This window comes from Cnephaeus nilssonii (genome assembly GCF_951640355.1).
Source record: "Cnephaeus nilssonii genome assembly, chromosome: 15".
NCBI classification, from domain to species: Eukaryota; Metazoa; Chordata; class Mammalia; order Chiroptera; family Vespertilionidae; genus Cnephaeus; species Cnephaeus nilssonii.
Genome location: NC_137086.1, coordinates 14895030 through 14910213, shown reverse-complemented (window position 1 = coordinate 14910213; position 15184 = coordinate 14895030). Strand labels below are relative to the sequence as shown.

At 46.4% G+C, this 15184-nt stretch overlaps 1 protein-coding gene across 2 annotated transcripts in view; it reads left to right on the top strand.

Moving 5' to 3' along the window:
• Window positions 1–15184, top strand: part of LOC307111810 (xanthine dehydrogenase/oxidase) — a 60670-nt gene that overhangs the window by 42100 nt on the left and 3386 nt on the right. For both annotated transcript variants that reach the window (XM_079791915.1, XM_079791914.1), the window contains exons 25-34: window positions 3045–3236; window positions 3428–3573; window positions 4337–4418; window positions 4948–5043; window positions 5915–6043; window positions 6849–6923; window positions 9430–9482; window positions 11663–11777; window positions 12523–12588; window positions 13930–14118. In XM_079791915.1, the coding sequence (XP_079648041.1) occupies window positions 3045–3236; window positions 3428–3573; window positions 4337–4418; window positions 4948–5043; window positions 5915–6043; window positions 6849–6923; window positions 9430–9482; window positions 11663–11777; window positions 12523–12588; window positions 13930–14118 (1143 nt within the window). The remainder of the gene's footprint in view (window positions 1–3044; window positions 3237–3427; window positions 3574–4336; window positions 4419–4947; window positions 5044–5914; window positions 6044–6848; window positions 6924–9429; window positions 9483–11662; window positions 11778–12522; window positions 12589–13929; window positions 14119–15184) is intronic.

Below are 15184 nucleotides of genomic sequence, written 5' to 3'. Positions count from 1 at the left end.
AGGGGGTGGGGGACGCACTGTCATTTTCTACACTGCACATTTCTGTGATATTTCAATTTTAAATAAGGAGTTGAGTTACTTTTTAAAAAACAAAGTATTGAAAAATAGCTTACATATCACAAAGTTCACCCATTGAATGATATAATTTCATGGTTTTAAAGTCATGCACCGTTATCACCATCCAGGTGTTGGACATTTCTATCACCTCCAAATGACCTGTTATGCCCATTTGCAGTTACTCTTGTTCCCATGCCCAGGTCCAGAAGTCCACTAATCCACTTTCAGTCTTTGTAGATTTTCCTTTTCAAATATCTGGAATCATGTACTATGTAGCCCTTTATATCTGGCTTTCTCTCAGAATAATGTTTTTGAGTTCATCCATGTTACAGCATGCATCATTCCTCCATTCATTTTTATTGACGAACAATATTTCTTGATATAGACCATATTTGGTTTTCTGTTCACTACTTGATGGACATTTGGGTTATTTCCAGTTTTTAGCTTTTGTGGCTAATGCTGCTTTGAACATTCTCCTAAGAGTCTTGTATAGACATATTTTTGTCAACCTTGAAAATTAAGTTACCTTTTAAAGTTTTTTTTTCTTTAAAAAAAAACCTTAATTTTATAACCATATTAGTTACATGTGCATAGATTCTTGTTGTAAAGAAAAAGTCATTTCTTCCTGGTTTGGCCCAATGGATAGAGCATCGGCCTGCAGACTGAAAGGTCCCGGGTTCAATTTAGGTCAAGGGCACATGCCTCGGTTGCGGGCTCGATCCCCAGTAGAGGGTGTGCAGGAGGCAGTCAATCAATGATTCTCTCTCAGCATAGATGTTTCTATCACTCTCACCCTTCCTCTCTGAAATCAATAAACATATATTTTTTTAAAAAAGATAAAGTCAAACATTTCAGGAAAAGCAGAAGTTTCTCACTATCTGCCTCCGCAACCCCTCCCTGCTAGGGGCTCTCTAATAGGCTCAATTAGGAAACTTCACACTTCAGCTCTGCTGTAAAAATTGTTCAAAAAAGGAAACATTTTTAGTGTTCTTACAATTCATAACACTGGCTTCTTGGTGTTGTAGAAAAATCAGGTTGAACAAGATGTAGTACTTGTCCCAAAGATTTTACAAGCTTTTAAATTCAACCCAGCAAATATTTATCAAGTGCCTAGGGTGGCAACATGAAAAAGCATATAGCATTGTTTCTGCCCTCAGGAAGTTCCCGGCATGGCGAGGGAGACAGATAATGATGGACAAGAGGAAATAAAAGTGCAAGTTGATAGCGTGCAAAGGAAAAGCAAAGAAGAAACTGAGACATACAGAAATTGTTTAAGATGGCTAGGACTGAAATAATTAGACACAAATAGTAATCTGTGGATAAGAGAAACTATGCATGAGGAAGTAAGCTAAAACCCAAATGAAACAGCCTGGCCGGTGTGGCTCAGTGGTTAAGCATCTACCTATGAACCAGGAGGTCATTGTTTTTTTCCCTGGTCATTGTGCATGCCTGGGTTACAGGCTTGATCCCCAGTGTGGGTGTGCAGGAGGCAGCCAATCAGTGATTCTCTCTCATTACTGATCTCTCTTCCTTCCTCTATGAAATCAATAAAAAATATATTAAAAACTCAAACTAATAAAACCCACACCTAAATGAAACAAATAAAAGCTACCATTTACGGCTTTAGAGAGTTGAGTTATTACACCTTAAGGGAAGAACAGTATGCTATAAAAATGGACCAGTCAGAGAATAAAAATGACCTCTTGTGAATCATAACTGTGGAAGCAGAAGTTTTGAAAGAACATGGAGGAGCTCTGCCCCCCAAAGAGGAAATAACGTGGAAAAGTAGGAGAGAAAATACAACAAAATTTGAGGACCAGTCCAGAAGATCTATATAGTAGAATTTCAAAAGGGAAGAATGGAAAAAAGAGAGGAGGAAACTCTCAAGAAGTAATTCAAACAGTTTCTCCCAACTCATGAGCATACATTTTTAAGTTGACTTAGTAATAAATGCACAGAGAACTAAGCAAATGGAAAAATAAAGACACAATTTATAAACTCCAGGGGGAAATGTTATCAAGCAAGAGAAGTAATGATAACATTAAAATATAGATAGAAATTTAACTATATGGGAAGGACCGGGAACAGAAAGTAGGTATGCATTCAGAGAAAGGGCGTTTGGTGAAAATTAAATCCTCAAAAGTCTACAACTGGAAAAGTTAGGGGTGGCAATATAAGCACATGCTTAGACATATGGCTGTTCATTAAATAGCTGATAAAGAATATCACAGAGAAGAAACACAGGATTACTTTTTTAAAATAACCTGATGGGAAGATGTCAATAAATAACTAATAAATATGGTTTTGCCAAAGTCCAAACAGACTATACATACATTGGGCCTTTATCTTGAATTGGTTGGGGGCCAGGAGAATTCTCTTACTATATTTATTTATTTTTTAAAAATATATTTTATTGATTTTTTTACAGAGAGAAAGGGAGAGGGATAGAGAGTTAGAAACATCCCTGTTAGAAACAGGGATGAGAGAGAAACATTGATCAGCTGCCTCCTGGACACTCCCTGCTGGGTATGTGCCCACAACCAAGGTACATGCCCTTGACCGGAATTGAACCTGGGACCCTTGAGTCCGCACGCCGACGCTCTATCCACTGAGTCAGACCAGTTAGGGCTCTCTTACTAAATTTAAATAGATGATACAATTGCATGGTTTGACATTTAAAAGATGCAAAGGACATATTTGAGAAGTCCCCCAGCCACTTCATCTCTCACCACACACTTTCCTTCCTGAAGGCAACTGTAATTCATTCCTTTCAACCTATTTAAATGGGAGGATACTCTAGTCGTCCTCCTGCAACTTGCTTCCTTTTTCCTATCAACCTTACATTTTTGAGATTATATATTTTGAAACATGCACACTCAGATTGCTCATTTTTATTTGTCTGTAACAATGCTGTCCAATAAAACTTTTTGCAATGCAAAAATAAAAAATAAAAAAGTTCCCTCCCATGTTCGCTCCCTCTGCTTCAGATAATGGAACGAGCTCTATTCCATATGGACAACTCCTACAAAATCCCCAACATCCGGGGCACTGGGCGGCTGTGCAAGACCAACCTGTCCTCCAACACGGCCTTCCGAGGTTTCGGAGGGCCCCAGGGGATGCTCATTGCTGAGCACTGGATGAGTGAAGTCGCAGTGACCTGCGGGCTGCCTGCTGAGGAAGTAAGCTGGGAATTTGGTGGCACAGGTCATAGTGGGCTAGCCTACTTTCGGGGGACAGGAGCTTTGTGTTTTGGGTATTTCCTCTGGGGGCAGAGGACAGGCAGGGGCTGATGAGAGGGGCTGGAAGCTTAACTGTAGGATTTGCCCTCATCTTGCGCCAACAAGGCCTCAGTGTCTCTCTCCTTGGGAAGGTGCGGATGAAGAACATGTACAAAGAAGGGGACCTGACACACTTCAACCAGAAGCTTGAGGGGTTCACCTTGCCCAGGTGCTGGGATGAATGTCTAGCAAGCTCTCAGTATCACGCTCGGAGGAGTGAGGTTGACAAGTTCAACAGGTAAGTGCTGGGAGGGGAGGAGTTTTATATTCTACAGCCTTTTTGCTGAACTCAGAATACAAAGCTAATAATTTAATGAATAACTTATGAGGTTGATGTATTTGCCAAATCATTCATAGCCATCCCTTTAAGATTGTGAAATGATCTTAGCCCAGGGCAGATGAGCTCAGCCTGCATTCAATGTCATAACCCCTCAGTGTGGTGTCTTTACATGTTTGTCTGCCTCCTGGTCATACCACATTCTCTAGACACCAGCCCAGGACTGAGAATGCCACAGTTATGCGCCTGCCTCTAACACTATCTATAAATGTCACCTTGGCAGTCACTCCACCTCCTTGGGCCTCAGCTTCATCATATACAAAGTGGGGGTAATCTTCTTCGCTAAATTATTGGGAAAACCAAATATAAAGCACAGAGGAGGTGCTATCATTATCATCAGTGAGCCACAGTCCCTCCCTGGGACGATCACAGTCCAAGGTCACCAGGACAGTCTGACCCAATCTGAATTCCACTCGGGGAAGAAGAAGAGTGATGATACTTTCAAGTCAGATGCTCAGGGTGGGCTCTGCTCTGGCTGCTTGAAGGACCCAGAACCCAAATCCCTGCCTTTCTACATGCTGTCTACACGATGCAAATATCACAGTGACTATCTGGGCAGCTCTGAGGATGCCTGATGTCAATTTTAAGTTATTGCCAGAAAACTTGTTCAACCAGATGAAAATACGATAGAGAAGATTCTATGAGAATGTTCCTTTTTCTCCAGGGAGAATTGTTGGAAAAAGAGAGGACTGTGCATAATTCCTACCAAGTTTGGAATATCCTTCACTCTTTCTTTTCTGAATCAGGTAATTGCTTTATATAATTCTGTCCATCTCCAGGAGACTGGGGCCCCATTTCCCCCTCTTTGCAAGGGAAAGCCAACTGCCCCTCGTAACAGAGCTGAGTAGAGGAGCTCTTTGCTGTGTAAATGAATTTGCCTATTCTTATTTGTCCAGTATGCCGGGAGACAGCCTGAGACTCAGAGACCTGGGGTCAAATTCTAGTTCTTACCCTTCCTGATTGCAGGACCATGGACAGTTACTCAGCTTTCTGATCCTCTTCCTTCATTTACAGAGAGAGGACAAAGTTATTTATACTCCCTCCCTCTGAGGATGGGAGGCAGAGAGAGAGAGATAAAATAAAAAAAATTGCAAAGTGCTGAAGGGCTGCCTAATTAAACCATGAGATTTATACTGCTTTAATTTTTGTCAGGGGTTTATATCCAAAATGTTGCTGCTGCTTCCTTTTTCCCTGGGCTGCAGTACCTTTTGTCTCAAGTCTTAAGCTGAACTAGAATTGACTACCTTTGTGGCTGGCATTCTTCTCTCCCCTCAGGCAGGAGCCCTGATTCATGTGTACACAGATGGCTCCGTGCTGCTGACCCATGGGGGCACTGAGATGGGCCAGGGCCTCCACACCAAGATGGTCCAGGTGAGCGGCCTGCGGATTGTGGTGTCTGTTTAGGGGAGATGCTGGGAGAAACTGAGGAATGGGCTATCCAGGGAGCAGAATCAGGCCTAGACTCTGGCCCTGGCTCTGCTACCCATTTAAATGTGACCTTGAGCAAGGGTTTCCTCATTTGTGCCAAGGGGTTGGCCATGTGCTGTCTGAGGTCACTTCTGTCACCAACACTCTAGGGTTCTGTGACTATGTGTAAGGTGGGTGTTGTGTGTATAAAGGTAGCTAGTTCTGCACAAGCGAGACGCCTCACAATGGAGTTGGATGTTGAAGCTGGATGAGAGTGGGCACATCTGCTTGGCTCCTGGGGACTGGCCAAATGGGATTTAAAAAAAATAAGGGTTAGCTTTAAATGGCACTTGACAAAAATTTTATTTTTCAATTGCACTTTACATTCAATGTTATTTTGTAATAGTTTCAGGTGTACAGCATAGTGGTTAGACAATCATATACTTTACAAAGTGTTCCCTCTGATTTTTCCAGTATCCACCTGGCACCATACATAGTTATGACAATATTATTGACCATATTCCCTATGCTGTAATTCACATCCCCAGGACTATATTGTAACTTCCAACTTGTTAAAAGGCACTTTAATCACCATGAGGTTTAAAAACTTTTCTCCATCCAAACCATTCCATAAAGTGCTGCTTCAAGTTCAGGCAGACATGGGCGCATTCCAGCCTCAGCAGAATTATAGTTTACAGAATTGGTTCCTTGCCTGTACCTGTGAACCCGAATCCTGTCTTGGGGGAAAGGCAGCCAAGCCCCATGCTCTCCCCTTCCCTAAAGGAACATTCTCAAAGAATCTTCTCTATCCTATTTATGTTGTCTTTCTTCGCAGGTGGCCAGCAAAGCTCTGAAAATCCCCACCTCTAAGATTTACATCAGTGAGACAAGCACTAACACGGTACCCAACACCTCTCCCACGGCCGCCTCTGTCAGCACTGACATCAATGGACAGGCTGTCTATGTAAGGAGCCCCAGGAACCAGTGGAGCTGAGGGCCAGACCAGGGCATTGTGCCCAGAGAGTCCCTGGGGTGGGAGCTGGAGTGGCCCTTGCAGGCTCTTGGCTGTGACCATGCCTTGGGCTCTCTTACTGAGGAGAACCCTGCTCCTCCAAATGCTGAGCTAAAAGAGAACCACCACCACTTCCATCAGAGTCAGGAAGGATGAGGGGAGGAGGGGGAGGAGAGTTGGTGAAATACAGGGGATTCTGGGAAGATATACTATTGGTGTGAGAAGTGACCACCGGACAATGGGCTGAAATTGAAATGGGGTTGGCCAGGTCAGACCTACCTGCTTCTTCTCCCAGGTGGAGGATATCATCAAACAAATGTGAGAAAGTACCTCTTTAGAGAGCCCTCAAGCATATTACCTGTTGTCAGTGTGAGAACTGGCTCAGCAGTGCTCTCCAAGCACAGGCCAGTGGTGGTCCCTTGGGAAGGGTCTAGTGGCTTCCACCCTAGCCTCGGAGATGTCTTAGACCAATGGTCACCAACCTTTTGGACCTCACAGACCACCATGGACCACTGGTTGGTGACTGCTGCTATAAAGGTTTCCTTAAACCAGCAGTCGCCAACCTTTCAGACCTCACGGACCACCAGTGGTGCATGGACCACCGGTTGGTGAATGCTGTCTTAGAGGGTGACAAGGCTGAGTGGCACCCTGGGCACAGCATCCCTGGGAGGTGGCTCTGTGGAGGCTCTCAGGCTTTCCCTGCGCTGGGGCATGCACAGGGCTGACGGGTCTGGTGCGTGGTGCATGTGTTCTTTAGGAAGCTTGTCAGACGATCCTGAAGAGGCTGGAACCCTTCAAGAGAAAGAATCCCAGCGGCTCCTGGGAAGACTGGGTAAGTCTGAGCTTCTCCAAGTCGCTTTTGCAAATGAGAGTGAAATGAAGAGCAGGAATAGGAGGTGTTGATCTAGTCACACAGCAGGGTGAAGTTGAGGGAGTCTGCATGCTTTCACAGGACAAGTAGATGCTCACCTTTGCTGGGTCCCGTTTCTCAGTGGTGTTCATTGCGGGAAGTCACTGAGGAAAATATTTGATCCAGGATTTTGACAGCTCTGTGGGAATTGGGGGTTTGGCTACCCTGAGCCTGAGAAGACAGGCTCAGTGAACACACCTCACTGAGAATTCTTCCCTTGGCCTGGTCCCACACCTCATTTGTCCACAGGCTTGATCAGCTGGGTTTTCTTCAAACTCCTTCTCTCAGAGGTCTGCCCCTACCAGCCTCTCCCCTTACCCAGCTTTGGAGTCCGGGTCCACTGAGATTCCATCTGTGAAGGAGCGGGAGGAAGACATTGTACAAGGGTTATATCATTCCTGTGGTTTAGGGAGTCACACAACAAGCACTCCTAATAAGAGTGAACCCGGTTCTCTGGTTTCTGGTTGGCAGGACTGCATTTGAGAAACCCTGGGAGGGAAGCTGCAGGAAGGCTCTCAGATAGGAGACTTCAGCTTCTCCAAGAGGCAGAACTATTAATGGTGGCCCTGCTTTACCACCCCCAGTGTCAGAATGGGAGAACTGGTCACAGCAGTAACATAATATGTGACTGCACATGAACCAGCTCAGATAATACAATAGGTTCAAAAAATGAACTCTTTCTGTCATCCCCAGTAGGGGGTGTTCAGGAGGCAGCTGATGGATGTTTTTCATCTTAGCCTCCCATAACCTCTCCTTCCCTTCCCACACTCATAACACCACACACATAAATACCTCACAGAGGTAGGTTGATTTGGGTAGTTTAGGTTTTAGTGTAGATTTGGAAGGTGATGTTAATGTTTTCAACAACAGCCTTTACAATCTGTTGACTTGAGGTTTGTCCTCAACCATAAGCTGTATAGTCCAGTGTTCTTTATAAGCAGATAACCTCAAAAAAGGCCATGATCAAAAAGACATGACCAGGAATGACAGGCACCAAATCTCTTCAGTGGCTGTACTGTATTGAAAATAAGCCATTACTACCACTACCACTATATATGCATACTAGAGGCCCAGTGCATGATTGAATCATGCACGTGTAGGGTCCCCTACACACTTTCGCTTTTCGCGGTGGAGCTGGGTGCCTGTCTGCTCCGGCACCAGGCCTTTCAGAAGCCTCCGCTGAGCCGGAGGCTTCTGAAAGGCCTGGTGCTGGAGCAGACAGGCACCCAGCTCCCCCATTTTTGATGGTCCGCGGCCGCTGAGGGGGGCTACCCTGCTGTTGAGAGGCGCAGGGGGCGGGACTCCCACCCCCTGTGCCTCTCAACGGCCGCTGAGGAGGGCTGCCACGGACACCTGGCTACCCTGCCGTTGAGAGGCGCAGCTGGGTGTCCGCGGCAGGCCCCCTCAGCAGCCGCGGATCTGGCCGTTGAGAGGCACAGGGGGCGGGAGTCCCGCCCCCTGCGCCTCTCAACAGCAGGGTAGCCCCCCTCAGTGGCAGCAGATCCGTGCCTCTCAATGGCCGGATAGGCCACCCCGAGTCCCGCCCCCCAGCCTCCCGCCGCCCAATCGTGGGCGTAGCGGAGTGATGGTAATTTACATGTTACTCTATTATTAGATAGGATATTTGATTACATATACATATACATGATCCTAAAGAAACTTTTCTAAACCTCTGTTTTCTCATCTATAAAATGAAGATAATAATAATACTGATTTTATAGGGTTGTACTGATTATTAAGTCAGATGATGTGTGCAAATTATTCAATAGCATCTGGTACATAGTAAAGAGCTTGATTATTGACAATAATCATGATGCAAACTATATCAACAATAAATTAAATCTTAGTGCTATGCCAGTACTAGGGATAACCTAGAAAATGTATGTAGTTAAGGAGAAAGGGTGGGTGGATAGATAGATGGATAGCTTTATTAATAGGAAAGTACCCATAAGAACATAGGTATCAAATAAACAATGTAGAGAGTTGCTGTTGTAAAGACCGAGGCAAGGCAATTGGAGGAGTGGCAATGGCATGTGTGCTACCCCAGAGAAGACTAGAGTCCTTAACATCAGGTATTTGCTCTGTAGGCAATAGGGAGTCGTCGAAAGCTCTAGAGTAGGAGAGTGACATGGGCAGTGCAGTACGCTAAGATGATCACTTGGCTGGGCTGGCTTACATAGCAGTTGGGGAGGCAACTTGAGGCGGGAAGACCAGTTTGGAGACCATTGTAGTGCTACAGGCTTTGATGTCAAGGACCTGATGCAGGGGGTGGCAGTGAGGCTGTGAGGTGAGGTGTGGAAGTGAGAGTCACCAGTCAAGGGTTGATCAACTTCCAGATGAGGAGGATGAGCATACAAAAGCTTAGTGCTGGGTCACGGTTACTGGAAACCATGCTCATTCCTTCCTGATGGCCATTTCTTCTCCTCAGGTCACGGCTGCCTACCAGGATGCAGTGAGCTTGTCTGCTACTGGGTTTTACAAGTATGTATGGTGGTGATCTCACCCATCTCACAATGTGCTGTCATTCTGGACTCTCAGGTCCTTCCTAATCCTGAATTCTATCAGTCTGTGGTCAGGAGAGAACAGTTCTACCAAAACTCTGATCTCTTCAGTGTACTTCCACTCATTTCAACGTAAAGATGCTCTAAAATACGTGGGATTACCAAGCTACGTGCCCAGGAGGCAAAAGCATGAGCTTCCATATCAGAGACCTCCATTCTAGTTCTGGTCTTAGTGGACTATTACCCTTGGGGAAATCAGTGATTCCCTCTGAACCTGTAACCTCATTTATGACAGAATGGGACAGTTACCAACCACTCCTCCATTAGCACTCCCCTGTGACAACCAGGGGCGTCCTATGTTCTGAGTTACCTACGCATGCTACTTTGTACTATGCATTAGGTTTCTTTTCTTTTCTTTTCTTTTCTTTTCTTTTCTTTTCTTTTCTTTTCTTTTCTTTTCTTTTCTTTTCTTTTCTTTTCTTTTCTTTTCTTTTCTCTTCCTTTAACTTTCTTTTCTTTTTTCTTCTTTCTTTCTTTCTTTCTTTCTTTCTTTCTTTCTTTCTTTCTTTCTTTCTTTCTTTCTTTCATCATGTATCGGATTTCTTTATGAAGACTTTCCTTCAAAAGAATGAGAGGAAGCCTGGCCGGTGTGGTTCAGTGGTTGAGCATCAACCCATGAACTAAGAAGTCACCAGTTTGATTCCTGATCAGGATACATGCCCAGGTTGTGGGCTAAATACACAGTAGGGGGCGTGCAGAAGGCAGAAAATTGATGTTTCTCATCAATGTTTCCATCTCTCTATTTCTCTCCCTCCCTCTCTCTCTAAAAAATCAATAAAAACATAAAAAAAGAGAATGAGAGGAAGATTTAGAGTACATGGTCTTGTTACAAGATGTGGAATTCAACAGAACTTAAAGTGAGATTTAGAAAAGAGCATGTATCTTCTGTAACTTTAAAATTCAGTAGCTGCCTGAAGAGTTAGAGACTGGCCCATCTGATTTGGAAGCTGTAAAAAGACAGGATCATATCGAATGTCAGCCACAAGGTTTTAGCTTTCTCTGGGAAGTTTAACCAGGACCTTTTCTTTCATTGATCAATGGATTTGGCAAACAGTTTAGTGTTTAGTTCAAAAGGTCTTTTTTGTATATATGTATTTTTATTTTGTAGGCAAAGTAATGTTTTGTCAGTGCTCCCTGGGTTATATAACATCTGGCGTACACAAACATAAGCTAGTGCAGGTTTTCTCACAAATTCACATTCCATTCTTGGAGTTGACAAACGGGTTATATACAGAAACACCCAGATGAAGGTGGGGAAGCCAGAGGTCAAAGAAACTGGTGGTTTCCCCTGGGCCCCGCATTGGCGTTCTTCTCATGCAGATTCTGATCACGTTAGCTCACATGATTTCTGTGTGATGTACAGAATACCATAGGTACTACTATAAACTCTGGTGTGAGAATACACACACACACACACACACACACACACACACACACACGTACACACACGTGTATATGGGACTCATGCAAAATTAGAATTATATAAGATAGGATTGAAGAAGAAAAAAATGTAAGAGGCCATCTGCTTTTATTAATAACACTTTCCTCAAATCATTTGCTGAAATTTAGAAGGGACCAATAGATGAAGAGTAATGCAGGCAAGAGGCTGCTTAAAGGTGCACCCAGGCTGGCCTGAGATACTGATCTTATTAACTTCCACCTTGAGGAAGAAGAGCAGGTGAGCCTATGGGAACAGCCCAGGAGTCAGCGCAGGAGCCTTCGGTTCTGAGATCTTGAATTCTAGCTCATAGATCCTCTGGAGTGTGACTTTCCCGTCCTTCGTGAGCTGGGAGAATTCTGTCAGTTTCCACCACATAGAGGCCAGCACGCTGACTCTAAACACTGCTCAGCTGTACGGAATGATTCACCCGAGGGCCATTGGCAAAACAGATCAGTGCTCTGAAATTCCTGGGTTTCATTCACAGGTTAAAATGTCCAAAGCACATGGGCTACTGGGAAGAACAGCTGAATGAAAAAAATAAAGCCTTTGGGTCTTAAGATTTTGTGGGACAAGCCATTTGTGTGTGTATGGGGAGCGGGGGGCGGGGGGAGGCATATTCATTTTAATACACATGCAATATCTTCTCCTTTCTCCCTCAGAACACCCAATCTTGGCTACAGCTTTGAGACCAACTCAGGGAACCCCTTCCACTACTTCACCTACGGGGTAGCTTGCTCAGAAGTGGAAATTGACTGCTTAACAGGGGACCATAAGGTAAGATGTTTGCAAAACTTCAGTACTAAGGGGGGGAAGAGAAGAGAAACAACTCAATTATAATACCAAAGACAAAATCTGTGGTTGGGAAAATAATGCCTTATATCATGGCTTGGGAAACTTTCTTTAAAGGACCAGAGAGTAAAAACTTTAGGTTTTCGGGGCCACAGAGCCACTGCCTGAACTCTATCTTTGCAGCACAAAACAGCCAAGACCTGTGGAAACAAGCGAGCGTGGCTGTGGGCCCCTAAAGCGTTATGATGTACACTGAGTATGGATTTCACGCAGTGTTCACATCACCACATACTCTTCTTATTTCTGTCTGTTAGTTAAGGATGTAAAACCAGTAGTAGCTCACAGGCTGTACAAAGACAGGGGACCAGCTGGACTCAGCCCATGGAACGTAGTGTGTTGACTCCTTCTTTAGCTGAACTACCCAGACTTAGGTTCAAAGCCCCAGGAACTGGCAAACCTGTCCCTCCCACTCCCATGTGGGTGTGTGTGCAGTTATTTTGGATTACTGAGACCCTGGTCACTCCCACTCCTTCCCCTGCTCCTAAGAACTCAGACTTCAGCAGTCACGGTGGCAGTGGAGACTGGGGACTGCCTGAGCGTGCCCAGAGCACTATGCTTGTGGAAGTACCATCTGGGTTGGCACTTCATAGTCTAAGGGTCACCGAGACCCACCTGTCATTCCACACATCCCCTTCTTCTCAAGCTGCTTTTACTTCCCTGTCCACCGTAGAACCTTCGCACAGACATCGTCATGGATGTTGGCTGCAGTCTGAACCCTGCCATCGACATTGGGCAGGTAAGGCTCACAGGGACCCTGGGTGGTGATGGACTCGGCTACTGATGAGCCCCATCCCCTTCCCAGGGCCACCAGCCACAGCATCTTGTCCAATGTCGTTTTTACGTGGGTCTGAACATGTTACCAAGAGTGTCTTCTGCAGAGTGATGCTTAGATGGGTGAGAGCCCACGCACCTTTTGAGGCAGAAGGCAAATTAGTGGATGGATCTAGAAAGGGCTCTCACACCTCAGAGAACAAGATGAATGGGGAAAACACTGGGTATGCACATGCATGCACACACACATGCCCGCACACTCATGCACACACAGTCGCACGCACATGCACAGATGGAGCTGGAGTTTGGGATCGATGTGCAGGCAGTGAGGTCTGAGGTTAGCGAGCTTTCCCCTCCTCCTTTCTCTTCTACCCAGGACAGCAATGTGTTGAAGCCTGGGTTCGAGCAAGAGAGGTAAAGGGATGGCCAAAGAAAAGCACTTTTGGAAAACATGAGAGTATTGGACAGAGCAGGTGGAACAGGAGGAGACTGAGGGAGGAATCAGGACCGGAAATACTGAGCACCTGGTAGAAAATGTGAATGAATATCTCTCTAGAATGGACAATTATTGAGTATACAGAAACCTCATCACTAGTCAATCAGTTCATTCATTCAGTGAACAACCATGGGGGAGCCCCTGCTATGCGCAGGCGCTGAGCTGGGCACCGCAGACACAAAGATGGTTAGCACCTGGTCTCCCCCAAATACTCTTGTTTGGCTACATGGCACCACCTACCCGATGGTGAGAGTGAGGCTCTGTGGGCCAGTAGAGCGAGGCAGGTGCCCCAAACAGACCTGTAAGCTAGAGCAGAGGCACTCCTTTTCCCAGAGGGCAGGCAGGGCTGGGAGTTCAAAAAGCCTGCAATCTACTATCAAAAATCTCCTCCTCTCTCCTGGGGCTGCTCAGAAGTGCAGGTCCCACTGAGCACACAGAGGAGCGTGGGCCCCGAGGGACACTCGGCACCCATTAGCCTGTGAGCTGTTGCCTCAGTGCGGAGAGACCATTTCCCCAGTGGCGACAAGGAGGGACATTTGCACTGCCCTGCGGCAGGTTTTAGTGGGAGATTGTGCTACCATTGCATGGGCCTCCGGAATCGCCACTGAGCTCTAAAACTGAGCTTCAGTGCCCGTGCCTGGCGGAGGCCTGGAGAGGTTGTCCCGGGTGGTCGGGGGCCAGGTAAGCAGTGCAGGGCTTGCCAGCTTCATTCCAGGCCCCACTCCGGGTGGCCTGATGCCCGTGGTGGAAGCAGGACCTGTGCCTGGGGAGTGGGAGGCAGTGTGTCCACGGTGTCCGTCTGCCCTGCAGGTGGAAGGCGCATTTGTCCAGGGTCTGGGCCTCTTCACACTGGAGGAGCTGCACTACTCCCCCGAGGGGAACCTGCTCACCCGCGGCCCCAGCACCTACAAGATCCCGGCGTTTGGCAGCATCCCCACGGAGTTCAGGGTGTCCCTGCTCCGTGACTCTCCCAACAAGAAGGCCATCTACGCATCCAAGGTAATGGCGCCCTGGGCCTGGGCTGCCTTCCTGTCTGCACTGTGGGAGGCCCCGGGTGGTGACAGGCTGCCCCCCATCTCTCCGACCATGTGGGTCTGCAGGGGGCTCGTCTGAGAAGAGGGCTTGATATTGGCTTTGGCAAGGGTGGTGGAGGGGCGGGCAGTCCTGCCTGAGAACCAGGGAACTTGATTGACCATGACAGCTCCTCTGTGGGGTAGAAGCCAGCTGCTTTGGGTACAGCGAGGAGTTCCTTAACCCAATCCTATAGGCCAAACCCTGACCTACACTCTCGTCTCAGGTGTCCATCCTTGAGGTTTGGTCCTAGACACGATCTCACAGATACAGTACCCCTGTCTCCTATGAGAACCAGCACATTCACTGAAGACGGGGCAGTCCCTCTGTGCACCCCATCACCTCCTTCAGGGGCTGCCCCCTGACCTTAAGACTGGATCAGCATGCCTGAAGGATGATAACCATCCTCTGTTTCTTCCCTGTCCCCAATATATATGGAAAAATGGTTGAAAATCAATCAAGCTGATTGATCTAGTCCTAGGTCTAAGGAAGACAGTGGATCATTTGAAAGCAGTGAAACCCACCCATTTGCTCATCTCATGGGTTATGTCACCATGGGAGCATCCGGGACACTTTGCAACCCCTGCCACTGGCTCATGATAAAAGTGCAGTTCTGGCCCAGCTGGTGTGGCTCAGTGGATGAGCATTGACCTATGAACCAGGAGGTCACAGTTCGATTCCTGGTCAGGGCACATGCCCAGGTTATGGGCTTGATCCCCAGTGTGGGGTGTGCAGGAGGCAGATGATCACTGAGTCTCATCATTCATATTTCTATTTCTCTTTCCCTGTCCCTTCCTCTCTGAAATCAATTAAAAAATATTTTTAAAAAGCAGTTCTGGGTGGCCCACCCGTAGAAATTTTGATTCTGTAGATCTGGGCTCGGGCCCTGAAACATGCATTTTTAACAAGTGTCCCTAGTGATTCTGATACACAATCTCTGATCTGCGCTTTGGGGGACAAAACCACCTCTGCTAGAAAGCGTTTTAATTCATGT